The 15,206-nt window shown below is 41.1% G+C and overlaps 1 protein-coding gene across 12 annotated transcripts; it reads right to left on the bottom strand.

The window, feature by feature from the left end:
- Positions 1–247: 247 nt before the first annotated feature.
- eef2k (eukaryotic elongation factor 2 kinase) lies at positions 248–14,421 on the bottom strand. Of its 12 annotated transcripts, none has more exons than XM_085761959.1 (19): positions 14,159–14,421; positions 13,330–13,589; positions 12,685–12,744; positions 11,425–11,525; positions 8,478–8,538; positions 8,342–8,379; positions 6,567–6,738; positions 5,654–5,803; positions 5,427–5,559; positions 5,190–5,317; positions 4,867–5,089; positions 4,680–4,744; positions 4,155–4,232; positions 3,703–3,759; positions 2,796–2,927; positions 1,737–1,925; positions 1,511–1,635; positions 1,214–1,392; positions 248–822 (listed from the first exon to the last, which is right to left on the bottom strand). In XM_085761959.1, the coding sequence occupies exons 2-19, from the start codon at positions 13,576–13,578 to the stop codon at positions 710–712; spliced, it is 2,253 nt and encodes a 750-aa protein (XP_085618085.1). In that variant the 5' UTR covers positions 13,579–13,589; positions 14,159–14,421; the 3' UTR covers positions 248–709. The 12 variants fall into 12 exon arrangements, with proteins under 12 accessions (XP_085618085.1, XP_085618082.1, XP_085618087.1 ...); XM_085761956.1 differs by lacking the exon at positions 3,703–3,759 and adding an exon at positions 3,436–3,501; XM_085761961.1 differs by having other exon boundaries at positions 13,330–13,586.
- Between the last annotated feature and the right edge of the window lie 785 nt (positions 14,422–15,206).

Here is a 15,206-nt window from a genome sequence, read left to right as displayed (position 1 = left end):
TAGTCTACACAAACTGTATGAAGCCACTGGGATAAGAAGCGAAATGTCTTCAAGACAAAAACTAAATCCAGTTGACTTGATTCAATTGCCTAGAGATTTAGTTTTGCATCTCAGTTTAATCTGCAAGAGAAAATTGATCAAATATATCTGCAGACTTGGAGCATTTCTGCAATATTCTACAAGGTGTATGACTCAATTACACACCTTCAATACTACCAACCTCAACAGAAAGGACCACAGACAAGTCTTTTCCATAAAAAGCTTTATTTTTATTTTACAATTTCATACTCCAAGTATGTTTTTACATACATTCTTTCAACATAAGTGCGCTCACAAAGTAAGTAAACCAGTTTCTTTGTTTTGATTCTTCAGGCCTTCTCTTTCATGCAACAACAGTCATTTAGCCAGAGGGTAATCAGAGACAGGAAATTAAAGAAAAGAGGAATCCTTTAACAAACACAAGGATGAACAGAAACCTGGAGGTCTGAGCCAGAGCCTGAAAGGCTGGACCCACACACGCACACACATGCACGCACGCACACCTAAAGCACCAAAAGCACAAATTCATTCAAGGATATAAAAAAAATATGTAAACGGTAACCATTAGGATACAACGGGGTTGTATTCTGAATGTGTAAAAATGAGCCTGACTCTCAGTCAGACTCATAAACTCCTGTAGCATTTTCAGGATGCAAGTGTGTATCCAGGATTACTCCTCCTCCATCAGCGCCCAGGCCTCTTCAGCTTTCATGTAGTACTGGTTGGCCAGCCTGCCTTTCATGGCTTCCATGGCGACTTCTGCTGCTTCTGTAAACAGATCACCTGCAAGGAGGGAAAGAAGGAGCATATGAGGTTATATTACTGCAACCTGAGGGTTCAACACACTGCAGTTTAAAGGGGAACTATGCAAATCTGGTCGCTTTTCCTCTGTTTTACTAACCCCCCTTCTTGGCCATGTGCATTTGTTTACAACAAAGCCGGCGAGAAATCAATCCATGGAGCGCTGGATAATGTTATTTATCATCATTTATTAAACCATCACAATTAGCCGGAAGCTGTTTAATTAAGGTGAAAATGCAGCATAGTAGTTAAGGTAGAAATCTTGCATAGTTCCTCTTTAAGAAAACACCTATAAAGTAAAGACACAAACGCGGTACAAATTCAGATAAAACCTCCATTAATTTGAACAGATGTACTGTTGTTGGACTCGAACCTGCTCTCTGAGGGTCCGCGGTGAGGTTGTTGCCTCCCACTTGGTACAACTCTGCCTCTCTGGCCAGCAGCAGGTAGCGCGGCTCATCCTGGGTCCCGTCAAACTCTCCCCCCTCATCATAATCCGTCATGTTCAATGCACTGTCATACCAGCGGATCGCTTCTCCCCAATTCACCTTTCTGGTAAATTCAAAGACAAGAAGCAGAGATTTCACAAATGGATCCTGTGCCCTAAAGGTCCCAGCAGGGGGCGGTATTGTCATGCCTGTTGCGCCAGGACTCGGCAGCCCTCACTGACCTGTCAACCGGCAGATTGATCCCAGTATCAAAGGCTCTGGCCACTACGATCATCGAGGGCCTGTCACCCGCCTCAGCAGCCTGCAGGAGATACTTGAACCCCTTCATCCTGTTTCCAGCACTATCCTGCAAACGGCACAAAAATGTCAGCACACACACATGGAGTAAGGGTGCAGGTGAAGAATTAAATGCAAAGTAGACGGTGTGTGTTCGTGCATGTGGTATACCTCCAGCTCCATGTCTGGCAGGATGTGATGAGGCAGCTGCATACAGCACTGTCCCAGGGCAACGATGGCCTCCAGCTCCCCACACAGGGCGGCTCTCTCCAGGTGGAACATGGCGGCGTCCTGATCCCACTGCTCGTCCTTCTCACAGAAACGACCCGCTTCGTGGTACCGCACCATCGCCAGGTGGACCTGAGAAGAGATACACAATATATTGAACATCATAAGATAAGATAAGATAAGATAAGATAAGATAAGATAAGATAAGATAAGATAATCCTTTATTTGTTCCACAGTGGGGAAATTTACGAGGTTGCAGCAGCGGACAACAGCAAATAAATGTTTAGCACAGATAATATATAGCAAATGGCAATAGCAGTATTTGTAATAGAGTATGATCAATGAATAACAAGAAAAAAAAAGAAAGAAAGAAAAAAGTATATACATCTTCCAATCCAATCATGTTTAGTGCTGAGAGCAGCTCTTGAAAATTTTCTTAAACTTTCCAGGGTGCTCAAAATATTAGAAGAAGAATCAAAATACAACAGTTTAGATATTTAGGAAAAATGGGAACTAGAGATGAGCACTATCATTTAGGATGATCCTTAGTTATTAGATGACCTGCAAAACTAAAATAAAAACAATGTCTACATATATAATTTCCCCAAGAACAATCTTATTTTATATAAGGAATCTTACCAAAGAATATAGAAGATAAAAATAAGACTTTATTATAATGAGTCCTTCTAATTGCCAAGAAAATTATAACAGTATTTTAAAGAGTTTTTCATAATTATATTACATTTTTTTAATATATGTATTACAATTTGTTCCTTTTGTTTCCTTCTTGATGTTCTTATCTGAATAATGACATTGTATGTCACCTCACAAATATTATTAATATAGCAATATAATATTAATATCCATCCAAATGAAGACATTTTACACAGACATTTTATTGACACAGATGACCCAAAATGATACGGGTCTGAGCTGTTATTGGAAGTTGGAAAAAGTTGGAAAAAACAAAACAGGATGCTGCACCAACAGGTGGTTTCTTACCTTTCCGAGGACGGACTGGCCGAGCTTCTTCTGCAGCAGAGCGCTGAGTCGCTCCACCTCAGTGGCCACGCATGACGATCGGTGGACGTGAGCGCGAGATGAATGGAAGAAGCTCCACTTCTCTTCAGACAGCTGAGTAGAAACAGACAGAAACACAAGACGGGAAAAAATAAATAAATAAATAAATCATATGATGAAATAAAAATAAAACACACACAATAATCCCACTCTGCTCTCAGGAGTGCACCCGTCCAGTGAAGTCTCATTTCGATCTTCATCTGGAGGAGTGCACACCTGTGGCTCATCACTTGGTGAATGCAAAATCATGTAAAGCTCGGGAACAAACAGGAGCACACGTACAAAGCTGTCATGGCAGGAATCATGAGCGATATATGGCAGAGCAGGTGAAAACAGAGGTAGATGGTGTTTCGTTTCCAAATGTCAGATTTAACTTCTCTGACTGCAGAGCGGACACAGAGACATCAGCAGCTTGTACTTCACTTTACTCAAATCTTAACTTGAGATTCATGCTTGATGCGTTTTTTTCTTTTTCTGCAGCACAGAGCAAGCTGTCGTAGCGGTAAAGCTGCACTGAGCTGCACGGGGGGGAGAGACTTCTCCATGCATGTAATGTAATCACCCATTCGTTGTCAGGAGTGGCTGAATAAAGGTTTGCAGAGACTCTTGGAGGAGCTACCACCTTCCTCTGGTGAGGGAAGACAAAGAGCAGGAGGAGACGGATTAGGAGGAAGGTGAGAAACGGATTTCACTGTTAATGAGGTGATGAAGAATTAGAGTGGAGAAGACACAATGAAGAAAAAGGATGAGGTGATTAGAGCAGAGTTATTTGATTATGGGTTGAGGTGAGGATGACGCTTGCACACTGATGTCTCTATTGTTCGTTTACCCGTCTGACACTGTCCTCATCCGACTCGGAATAATGTCTGTGGTATCGATGACGAGCCTATGTGATGATGATACAACATGCATTATAGCAGAACCTACTGTCAGGGCATCTAACAGCTGTAAACTTCATGTGGAGGAGAGGAAATGTTACAGTAACAGACAGCTACAGCTACACAGACGACTGAAGCACAAAGAGGAGTGGAGTGGATATAGATGTAAAGATAAGGATATAAGGAAAAGTGTTGTGTGTCAATGCATGTGTCTGGTATGGCAGTTTAACATATTTATTGTACTTAAATGTATCGAAATGTATATTTTGTGACTTCATTTGTGTAACTTGTTTCTTTAAAGATCAACTGAAGAGGGTGTTCATGTCAATAATGAAGAGTTGTGTGTTTCTGACTGACTGCTTAACAAAATCCTGACTGAATGAAAGAAGGGTCAACTCTTTACCCCGTCCACGTGGTCGTTCGGATCGCCCTCACTCCTCCTCTCACTGGGGTATCCACTGTCCCCACCGCTGTCAGATTCCTGCAGACAGAAATATATAACAATAAAAATATTAGTGCAGAGTAAAATAGAAATAACTTACATAAATAAATAAATATTGGAATAAAGAAATAAATGATCGTATCTTACTGTCGGTATTTGACATAAATATACTATGTTTAGAGGATTTATCTATGTGATACTATATCTCCTTACAGACATGAGGATAGATAGATAGATAGATAGATAGATAGATAGATAGATAGATAGATAGATAGATAGATAGATAGATAGATAGATAGATAGATAGATAGATAGATAGATAGATAGATAGATAGATAGATTTCAATGGAAACATAGTTATTTTAATTAGATGTGACTTGCATGTTAGCTTATCTAGCATGTTTTGTGACACAAGTTGGATGTAGTGTCCTGGTTTAAATGCAATCATTTGATTATGTCATAATATTTGACTGAGTTGTCTCTCACCTTGTGTTCACCTGTGTTGTTATTGTTGAGTCTTTCTTGTTCATACATCCCAGTAAAAGAGACACCTGTTAGAATAAACGAGACAAAACTATTTAGTGTGGACAACTGGACACCAGTTATCTATATGACATACACTATAATCGTACTGTATGTATGTATGTATGTAGTCATGTGTTTGTGCACGTACCCATAGGCGACTTGCCCATGGATCCTGCCGTGCCTGGTGGGGAGCAGGGGTAGAAGAGAGGCGAGCAGGGGTCGGTCGAATCCACGTCGCTCATGCTCTCGTCTGCAGACGACGTCTCCGACATGCGGGACACCCTCGGAGGAAAGTGGCTTCCCGACATGGTGCGAACACGAGGGGAACCACAAATCTCCTCGCAGCCCCTCAGCGCCGTCTTGGCCGACTTCTGAAATACCACGGGGAGAAATCATAACATTTTATTAATTATCAATTAATCAATTCATAAGCTGACAGTTTATTTAGCTTCATGGAAATGTTCAAATTACGAGCAGTTTGTTGGTGCAGTCCTGCTGAGTCCTTTCTTGAGGTGAGAGGTCGAAAGGCGTCAGGCCCATACTCTTGCAGATCTTGTTGCACAAGTGGGAGTGGAAGAACAGCGCCATGCCTCGCACACCTGGAACACAGGTGAGATCCAGATGCTTCAATTCCTTCGGTTTCCAAAACCAAAACTTCACACACAACAAACAAGCTGATTAAAAGGCTGAGAGACGGGAGGACCAAACCTAGATTTCCGTCTCCGAAGTCGGTCCCCTTCTCTGTGTGGATCTGAGGGTCCGTGTAGAGATCTCCCACGCCCTGGATGTCCACCACGATCAGCTGGTGTCCAGACCGCTCGAAGCTGAAGTGACTGAAAGCCTGATGATGGAGATGAAGGTTTAAATAAATGACGAAGATTATCAGATGATCGTCGAGCTGAACGTGTCGTATGAGGAGCCGAGGCGTCGCTCACCTGAGGGGTGAGCCTGATGTTGTCGTCTCTCACGAAGCCGGAGTTGGAGTTGTACTTGATGTACTTGCCCTCGATGTAATGCTCCAGGTGGAAGAAAGGTTTCCCCGGTCTGTTGGTCATCTCCACCACGCACATCTGCATGATGTCCACCTGAGGTTTACAAAGAGAGGAGCTTGGACCTTAAGGGCTGCAATGTATTCATCACAACAACGTGTGTTATGGCTGGTTTACAGATACTGATTCTCTGGTTAATTATTCAGTATTAATGTTTACATCCATTTGATACTGATCTAATTAATGTTCTTTTTTTAGGTGAGTTGAGTTGTGATATCACAATAAGACCTGTGAATAAAATTAATTTATTGCAGATTATATTACCATGCCATTCAATATGATTAATATGCATAAAATCCCACTTTAATATTTAATCCATCAAACGTTAAGCAGCTCTAAGTGCTCAATTTGTACTTTGCAGTGGGGAAAACACCAGAGAGTGGATAAAAACTAAGATAAAATAGGTAAATGGAATAAAATAAAATACATAATACATATAGATTGTTATTACTAATATAAATCCACTAAGAATGCTGTTTTCAATCTCCCGTTTGTGTGTTACTGTTTTGTTGCAGGCTGCAGGCGTGGACTGAATAACTTTTTTAAGCATCATTACTATTTTCTCACTGAAACTATTAAATCTATTTTAAATCCAGCTCCAGGATCTCATGACATTTAAGAGTTTTGATACAGAGCCAAACCCAAAACTTGCGGTAAAGCTGATACAACTCATTAATTAACCCATAAGATGCCAGAGACTTTTTTTTTTTTGGACATTTCATTGACCGAAATCTACTTTTCGTTTAAGGCCCTAAATCAAAGGTTGTGTGTTTGCATGAACATAATATTTGTCTTGTACCTGTTTGGGAGGTTTGTGGCGGTTGTACTCCTCCCCCCAGAGTTTGGCCTCCATCTGCAGCCTGACGTCCTCTAAGTAAACGTTTCTGTCCACCGTCTCCATGTAACGCTTGGCCACATAGTTGGCGGCCGACTTCCAGTTGCTGCTGTGTGAGAAATTTGACAACTTCTTCCTGAAGGGAGAGGAAATGCAGATGAGAGACGTTTCACCAACATGACATTCATTCACAGTACACAGTGACAATGGGCCTCATTCACAAATCTTTCTTATAAAGAACAAATTTGTTCTTAAGTCCCACTTACAAAGTTTTTTGTTCCTAGCTAAGAACAAAATCTACGCATACTCAGGAGCATAAACACACATTTGAGAGCTGACGCTTGTGCAAAATAATTGATTATTGCGTTTTCTTCTGTTCTGCAGTTGTATAATATTATATGATTTGAATTAGAATTTTTTTTCTATCATTTATGATGTTTTTAGTAATTATTTTAATTATTTTACAAATCATTGTGGTCTCTTAAAAATAAGACAGTTAGGTGTATTGGGAATCGCTGCGCCATCCAATAGCAATTAAGTGACTAATCATGTGATATATGATAAATTATGTTATTTATGATGGTACACCTGAAGAGTGCGGCCTCTCCGATAATAACCCGATACGTTGGTCCAGCTCTGATCAGTCTGGACCAGCCTGTTTCCTCCACTGCTCTGCATCTCTCTTCTTTGTTTGACAATACTTCAGATACCTCAGATTTGAGATCAAACCATTTCTTCTTTGGTTAGTAGTCCACTCTTTTCCAGATACAACATTCAGTGAAGGACTGACAGCATCCCATGTTCATGTATCTTTATTTTCTGTTACTTTACATCCACTGCTGATGCTAATAATTAATAATAATAAACTAAACATAAGTTGTTTTTTTTGTTTCACTTCCAGCAGCAGTACCTCCACTTCACTACTAAAGTTCCTTTTACGTTTGGACTCCGGTGCGAGGCGAATCTGACGTAGAGTTTTCTTAAGAAACTTCTTAAGAAGATTCTTAAGAAGATATCGGTCAATGAGGCTCATTGTCACACTATTGACACATCTAAAGTAAACATTTATTGTAGGATCAACTGCTCCACCTACGCATGTACTACAACCCAACAGGAAAAACACACCAGAATGCAAATATAGAGATTTTCTTTTCTTAGAGCATGTTTGGGCCTGTAGGAACTGGGAGGATGTGGTTTTGTCTAAGAGGAATTTTTTTTCTGTAGGATACTGCAAACAGCCAGCTGCTGAATTGTGGGTAGTTTTCATGGATGCCTCTGTGTCACGTTCCCACACAACTGAGGATTAAACATCAACAATCAGACCTTTATCCCTTTTCTCTTTCATTCTGCAACATCATGCAGAAAAGCCAGAACAGAACGAAGCAGTGTTTACAACATACGCTCAGGTTCTGTTTTTACTCTGTAAAGTAAAAATCCAGCGGTCATTACTGATTTTAAAAAAAAGATAGAAATAAAGATTTTACAGAGCTGGATCGGTCTGATATTCTCAGTACCATCTTTGGCCCTGAAACCGTCACTTTCGTCAGCAGCTATTCTCATGAGTGGGAGCCAGAATGTGAGGAATGTGGACCTGCACCACTAATAGACTACTATCTAAGAGCACCATACCCTGTCAGACTTTGTTTACCCTGTGGCTATGCGACGTTCTCCGTTACTAGAACTTAAGGGCATTAACCTCTCATTATGAGATGATGAATGAAAAAATAGTTCCAACTTACGCTCTGAAGCACTCTCTCATCGCCCCTTTCCCAAACGGCTGTGAGAAACCAGTGGGAAATAAATTACATGAGATAAGAAACTGTGTGGTTCCCTTGTGAAAGTCTGTGTTTTTACTCCTGGCAAAGAAGAAAGTACCTGGCCAGCCATCTTGATGTGGATCTGGTCTTGAGCCCACTCTCCTGTGACGGCACTGTACCTGTGAAGAAGGAAAAGTGAATAGATCAATGATAAGATGAGTGGTATTGATCACAGTCATAACTCTTTTTAAAAAAGATAATGCTCTATAAATCCTCATCAGATAAAATTTGAAATAACCACATGGAAAGTTTGTTTTTTAAACCATGGGAGATACCGGCCGTACACTGGTTGACCTGCAGCAACTTTGGTTCACACTGAAATATCTCAACACCTGCTGAGTGGATCAGATGACAACACACTGCGTGACATTTTGCATGCAAAAGCAACACAACACAACACAACACAACATGTCTACAGGCAGAAATTGTACAATACTGTTAAGACGCCTAATTTAATGACACGAAAATGAGACTAGTGTGAGTTCAGGGATACTGAAGTTCATCCAAGTTTCCAGATAGGGTTTCCAACTTTTGGGGGCGTTTTTTTTAAGACGTAGCTGAGTGGAAACATCCAAATTTTAATGGAACGCACCATTAGCACGTTAGCACTGTTGTTAAATGTTTGCATTTAACTCAAGACTAGACTCCCAAGTTGTATTTTATTCTGAAAGTACAGGTAAACAACACCAAACGGAGCACAGACTTTGACCTCACATCTGTCTTCTAAATGTAAGAATGTGTTGCTTTTATATGTCTTATGTAACTTGTAGATTTAATATCTTTGGGATTTGAGGGAAAACAAAGGATTTATTTGAAGATGTCAGCTTGAGTTGTGGAGAAATAGTTGCCATTTTCCTTTGTTTTCTTAGCTGCAACCTGATCTACCCTACATTAATTTTTTTTTAAACAACGTCCACCTCACGGTGAGGGGCTGTGAGGCCGTCCATGTGTTACGTCAAAGAGCAGACTCCCTGTGGAGAGAGGATCACTTGTTTTGGTTTTTTTTACCACCTGTTCCATTACAAATCATTTACAACACTGAACTGGCTGCTCCCATACCGCAAAGGCTTCAATTGTCAATAAAAAAATAAAAAATAAAAAGGACAAGTTAGCCAAGTTACTCTTTAACCTCTGTAAGATAGTTTGCCTGTCAACAGCCCATTATCAATCATTATCATGGAGGCACATAAAACATCTTGTTTCCTCTGGATGGGAAAACATCAGGGAGGGAAGAATGAAAAAGAGGAGGGTGTGTGTGTGTGTGTTTGTGTGTCCTGTTTCCAGAGAAAGGAAATTTAATCTGCATCCATCCCCCCCCCCCCCCACACACACTCCTAAAGGTCAGGGGGGTTGGTGGGGGGGGTGAAGAGCTTGTACACTCAGTACGGTGATACAAATAAGGTGTACACTACACACACTGTATGTCTGGGTCAGTGTGTCTGTTTGGCTTGGCAGGGTGTGTGTCATGAGTTAATGAGTAAAGCGCGGACTGGATCTGCAGCTGCAAGACTTCACAGCCGAAACCTGAGCGCTTTAAAACGACAACCCAGCTCCCTGCTCTCTCTCTCTCTCTGTGTCCAAAGACTCTGAAAAAAAAAAGACTTTTCAGGCAACAAAGTGTTTCTGTGCAGCAGGAACACGGTGTACCCCCGCGACCAACAAGTCCGTACCATGGAGGGGGCATCAGAGGAGGAGTGAGGTTACATGTGGGTAAAATTAGCACATGAAAAGGGAACAGGAGAGCAAATCCCAGCTCCTGCCAAGTCTCCGGCTCTGTGCGTTATGTAACAAGTCCAACACACACACACACTGACATACAAAAGAGGTCATTTTCCTCGTGCTTTTCTCCCTACACCCACTTCACTTTAAGAGTAGCAGCCCATGTCTGTGTCCTAGAGCTGTGTGCGTTTCTGTAGTCGTCATCCAGGCAGTAATATTTGGGTGGACACCAACAGTACGACGTGATAAGAGGATGAACTCGTGGCGGCAATCAACATTTCATGTGCCCGCACTGAATCACCAGTGATGTTTGACAACAGATAATAATAGCACCGGTGACCGAGATATGAGCCAAGTGTGAAGTCTGCAGCCACTTCAATGAGAGTTCAAGAGCAATGCAGGTTGATAGTGGTCATTCTTGACTGAATAATGCTGCACATCCATAGATTAAAGCTGCATTTTTATGTTGAAATTGGCTCATGTGACTGTTGTTTACAATGTGAAAGCGCTCGTCTGTGATGAGTATCATCACCCGACTCGACTCTGCAGCTCTGTGATGCATTTCATTGCCTCTTCATGGCTCATTGTGCACAGTGAATGTGTTGTTTTGTCTTCACACACTCACATTAGCATTGCTTCCAGCTGCAGTGCTACAGCTCGGCTCAAAAGTTAACAGATGTGCTACTGGTGCGTTAAGCAGCCACACAGTCAGTGACCTAATATTTGAATTTGTTTATGTTGATAAGCAAATCAATAACTTTAAAATAACGCTCATCTTGATCTGTGTCTGTTGAATGTGCAAATAAGGAACTAGTTGCAGGCACATATGAGCTGGTGCTTCCACATGGCAACAAAATAAGTAATATAACAATATAAAGCTCATGTAACATGGTAAATATAATTTATGTCACATTTTAATTACTATACTATTCTTTGGTGCAATTGTGATGCTATTTGCACATGTAATTTGTTCTTTTAAAACACATAGGATGGTGTGTGTTATGTGATGAGTGTGGGAATGCACAAAACATTGTGTGTATTTTATGTTTTATGGAAGTTAGCTCTGTGCTAAATCTGGTGCACCCATCTTTTATTTTTTTCTCTTTTTAAAAATGATTAATGTAAGTGCACATTTCAACTTTCAAACACTATCTGAACTTTTTATTTTTTTTAAACCTTTTGCACAGCACAAAACTTGACTCCAAGGCCCTGGTATTGTGCATACAGTACAGGACCTGAGACATTGTTGATAAAATTGAAATCGATAACGAACACACAGTTCCTACCTGTAACGAACGCACGGTTCAGTCTCTTTGTCCTCCAGGTGAAACTCTGCCCAGGGGTCCGGCCTGGCTTTGGCCTTTTGTATTGCATTTTTCCATGCATCCTGCCACAGTGAAGAAACATGTCTTATTATGGCAGTATATTTAGTTTTTTGCAAATGCAAAATGCAAAAAGGAGCCAAAATACATAGAAACAGAGGCAAAGCTGCTCAGTGCAACAAAAAGAAGGGTGAAATCTAATTTTATGCTCTTTCTGCACGACAATAACACTTTCAATCTTTAGTGATGAAACTGTGCTCACTAATGGAGCAAATTAAATTTCACTGTTTCTGCACTGAACAGCTCCTCCTCATTCCTCAGAAGTATTTGCTTTTAACCACCCAGTGACACACCAGTGTAAACTGAAACCAAAGGGTGAGATGTTGTTTAGTTTGTGACTTTATGCAAACAAGAAAGGAAGGTGGAAGAAGGAAGGAAGGAAGAGAAACATTTAATATTGTTAAAAGCACAAACCAGGAAGGAAGCACTCATTCATTTATAAAAACATGATGAACATCTGACTAACATCTGATCATGTGTTTCGTGGACACGTGCAGTTCTGCCATCCTCAAAAAATATCTTTCCTAGTAGGACGCATAAATCAAAAGTCACCAGTAATCCAAACCTGCCACAGTAACCCAAACCCCGACCCTCCCTACGCTGTACAGCAGCACGTCTTCCTCGTCACTGTCCACAGCAGGCATCTTAGATATGTTTATATTTAGAGCGAGGGATTTACATGAAGAGTAAGAGTCGTGTTTTTTAACTGATAAGGTGTCACGTCGACGACAACGACGTCTCGTGTCAGGCCTTTTCCACCTGACCAAAGGGTCGAATGGTGACGCCTGGTATGGTGCTGAAATGCAAAACCATGCTGCATGAGCACATTTTTAATTTCTAGGAGCAAAAAGGAAAAAAAAAAACAGTATCTGGTTTTCATTAGTGGCAATTAATACAATCTCCAGTGAAGGGGGAAATACAGTGGCGGAGGGGAGGGTGCACAGATTAAGGGTGCAGATAACAGCAGCGGAGTCATGGGAAGCAGAAGTAGGTGAAAAGGATGTTGCTGGAAAAATAAAAAGACATTCCAATACAATGAAGGAAAAGGGGAGTAAATTATAGAGTGAAGGAGGAGGAGGAAGAGGAGGAGGAGGAAGGGAGGCGTAGATGGTCGCTGGTGAAGTGGGAGAGAAAAGAAAAGATATAATTTGATCTGTAACATACCCGTGCGCTCTGAGACAAAACATGGTACGAGCGAGGTTCTGCCACCGTTTCTGTTTCGTTCTATGTAGAAAGGTGGAGAGAGCGGACGGCTTTTCATCAGCAGACACATTAAAACATGATTGTTGTAACATAACATCAACTCAGACTGGGAAGCTTTTAATAACAACAACACTAAAAGGCCATTCACACAACGTTGTATCCTGAACTGAGCCACTTGCATACTGCTCTCACTCTCACACTCTCCATCTGCTGCTCTGGAGAAGGTTAGACCCGTGTTTACATGCAACCCAATCGCATGAGGTGGAAAAACTCTCTCTGGTACTTCCTGTTCTTGTCGGAGAGAGAGCATTTAAGAGGTGGCTGACCAAGTTTCCTACTTCTGTAAACACACATTCACATACGTGCAAATAGCGCACATGCTGTTTGGTGTGTGCTGACTTGCACAGGCCGTCTCTCCTTATAAGGAAAACAGCTGTTCTCACAGTTAAATGACAGACTGTGGCTGTGCTAAACCACAACAAACTGAATACAAAGTGTTTTTCATTTGCACTACACAAACCAAAAGTGATCGATTTGCAGATATTTTTCGCCTCACTTTTCAACTGGCTGTCATTTTGCATCGTTGTTGCCGGAGCAACAGCTCACCTTGTACACAAAGTTGCTCTTAGGAAGAGAGTTTGACAGCTGCCGGGTGTAAACCAGGTTCTTCAGGTAGTGGCAGATGTCTCTGGCGGAGTCGTCCAGGATGGGGCAGATGAAGTCTTCGTCGTCGTCGTCACTGGCGTTGGCATCACTGAGGGAGGACGCCCGCTGGTGGGGGATGCTGCGTTGCTGGACGGGGGGTCTCTTGGCGCTGCCGTCCTCCTCCATGGTGAACATCAGTTCGTCCTCCATGATGTCTGCTGCTGTTGTTGTTGTTGTTGACAAGAGAGGAGACATGAGGGCCAGACAGGGCAGTGCCACACAAAGGCAGTTAAGGGTTCATCTGTAGCAGCCATGATAAGTTAATGTGTACAACAACAATGCATTGTGCTGCACAACTGTGCAAGTGGCTACAGCAAAGCATCTTCATCATATATATAGGCTATAGCTCTTAAAACTAAAGTGAATTAAGATATATACTGATATTAATGTGGCTTAAAACAATAAATTATGAATACAAGCAATTCAATTAATCTATGGTATCCTGTAAACATCAATCTGTTCAGCTGCAGTAACATTCATTGTGTTTACAGATTTTTAAGGTGACAGCTGGCGGCTGGAGAGGAAATATCAACACAATAAAGTTCCTGAGCTCCTGCTGCTGGTACACTGTGCTCTGCTCATGGTAATAAAGCAGCTGCAGCCCTGGAGCAATATATCATGCTGCTGCAGCTCATTTCCTTCAATGGTATTGGCTTTAGTTTGGTCATTTTGTGATCCTGTTGTTAAAAAAGATGCATGTATTAAATAAATAAACAAATAATGAACCAACCTTATATCCTGTAGCACAGAGACACTTGAAATCACTTGAAACTGACAGACTGAGACAGTGAAACCCACTCTTCTTCCGCTTCTCAAGCTTCAGTTTATAAAGACAGAGGATCGCAGTGGATTTGGTTTTAAGTCTCGTCTCTCCCCCAGGACAAACACGACCAAACAGTGTCAGTCCTGGTCCTCCAACGTGTCCTGACGGTCCGGCGACGTGCCTGGCAGTGGCAGTAGCCTGGCCCTGCAGTTCTCGTTACAGTCCACCACAGCGATGAGAGCCTTCTGCACGTATTGTACCGTTCTCTGACTGACACGCCCCTGCTTCTTGCTGCATTCAATACTATCGGAAATACAACACTTACCTAAATGCACATGTTGTCAGCCGCAAAAAAAAAGGCCTAAATGCACATGTTGTCAGCTGCAAAAAAAAAAAAGGCCAGAAAGTTTTTCATAAAGTTATTTTGTGTGTTTCGTCAGTAAACTTGGAGAGAGAAGTTCAGTAAAGTAAAGTAAAGTAAAGTAAAGTAAAGTAAAGTAAAGTCCAAATTACCTTACATCTGCAAGTTTCAATTCGTCCGACATGAACACAACATACATAAACAACACCTCTGCTGTCAGCTTGGTTTACAGCTATTCTGGTTATCAAAGAAATACAAATACCAAGACTCACTTGTTGGGGAGCTTTGACACTCAATCAATACTGTTTTGCAATTGTAATAATCTGCTAATATGTATCTTATATGCTTTTGTTTCTTTTAAAACTGTATTTATGGTGAGTTGAATGAACAAAGTGTAGCTAGTTCACGTATGAAGTCATCATTTCAAGTCAATAGATGTTCCGTTAGAACAAAAAAGAGATCATTTTAAGTCGCAATAACTTGAAACAAAGATATTCAATAAATGGTTTATAAACCGTCTTTGCTTGAAACAATCATTATTCATACTGAGTTATGATATTTTGACTGACTCAACTAAATTCCTACAAAAAAATAAAAACAGAAAAATACAAATACACACCCAAAATTAAAATGACACTAAAAGTTAATTTTACC

The sequence above is a fragment of the Trachurus japonicus genome, chromosome 19, assembly GCF_045865225.1.
Source record: "Trachurus japonicus isolate A0001 chromosome 19, Traja_1.0".
NCBI classification, from domain to species: domain Eukaryota; kingdom Metazoa; phylum Chordata; class Actinopteri; order Carangiformes; family Carangidae; genus Trachurus; species Trachurus japonicus.
The sequence above is the reverse complement of the archived record's forward strand: the minus strand, read 5'-3'. Positions and strand labels throughout refer to the sequence as shown.

Excerpts from the sequence above, each read along its gene's own strand:
- eef2k (XM_085761967.1), bottom strand. The coding sequence starts at position 13,578 with ATGGAGGACGAACTGATGTTCACCATGGAGGAGGACGGCAGCGCCAAG. Across the intron at positions 5,804-6,566 it reads GCCACAAACCTCCCAAACAG|GTGGACATCATGCAGATGTG; the intron begins GTACAAGACAAA and ends TGTAAACCTCAG. Across the intron at positions 3,760-4,154 it reads CGAACGACCACGTGGACGGG|GCTCGTCATCGATACCACAG; the intron begins GTAAAGAGTTGA and ends ATCATCACATAG.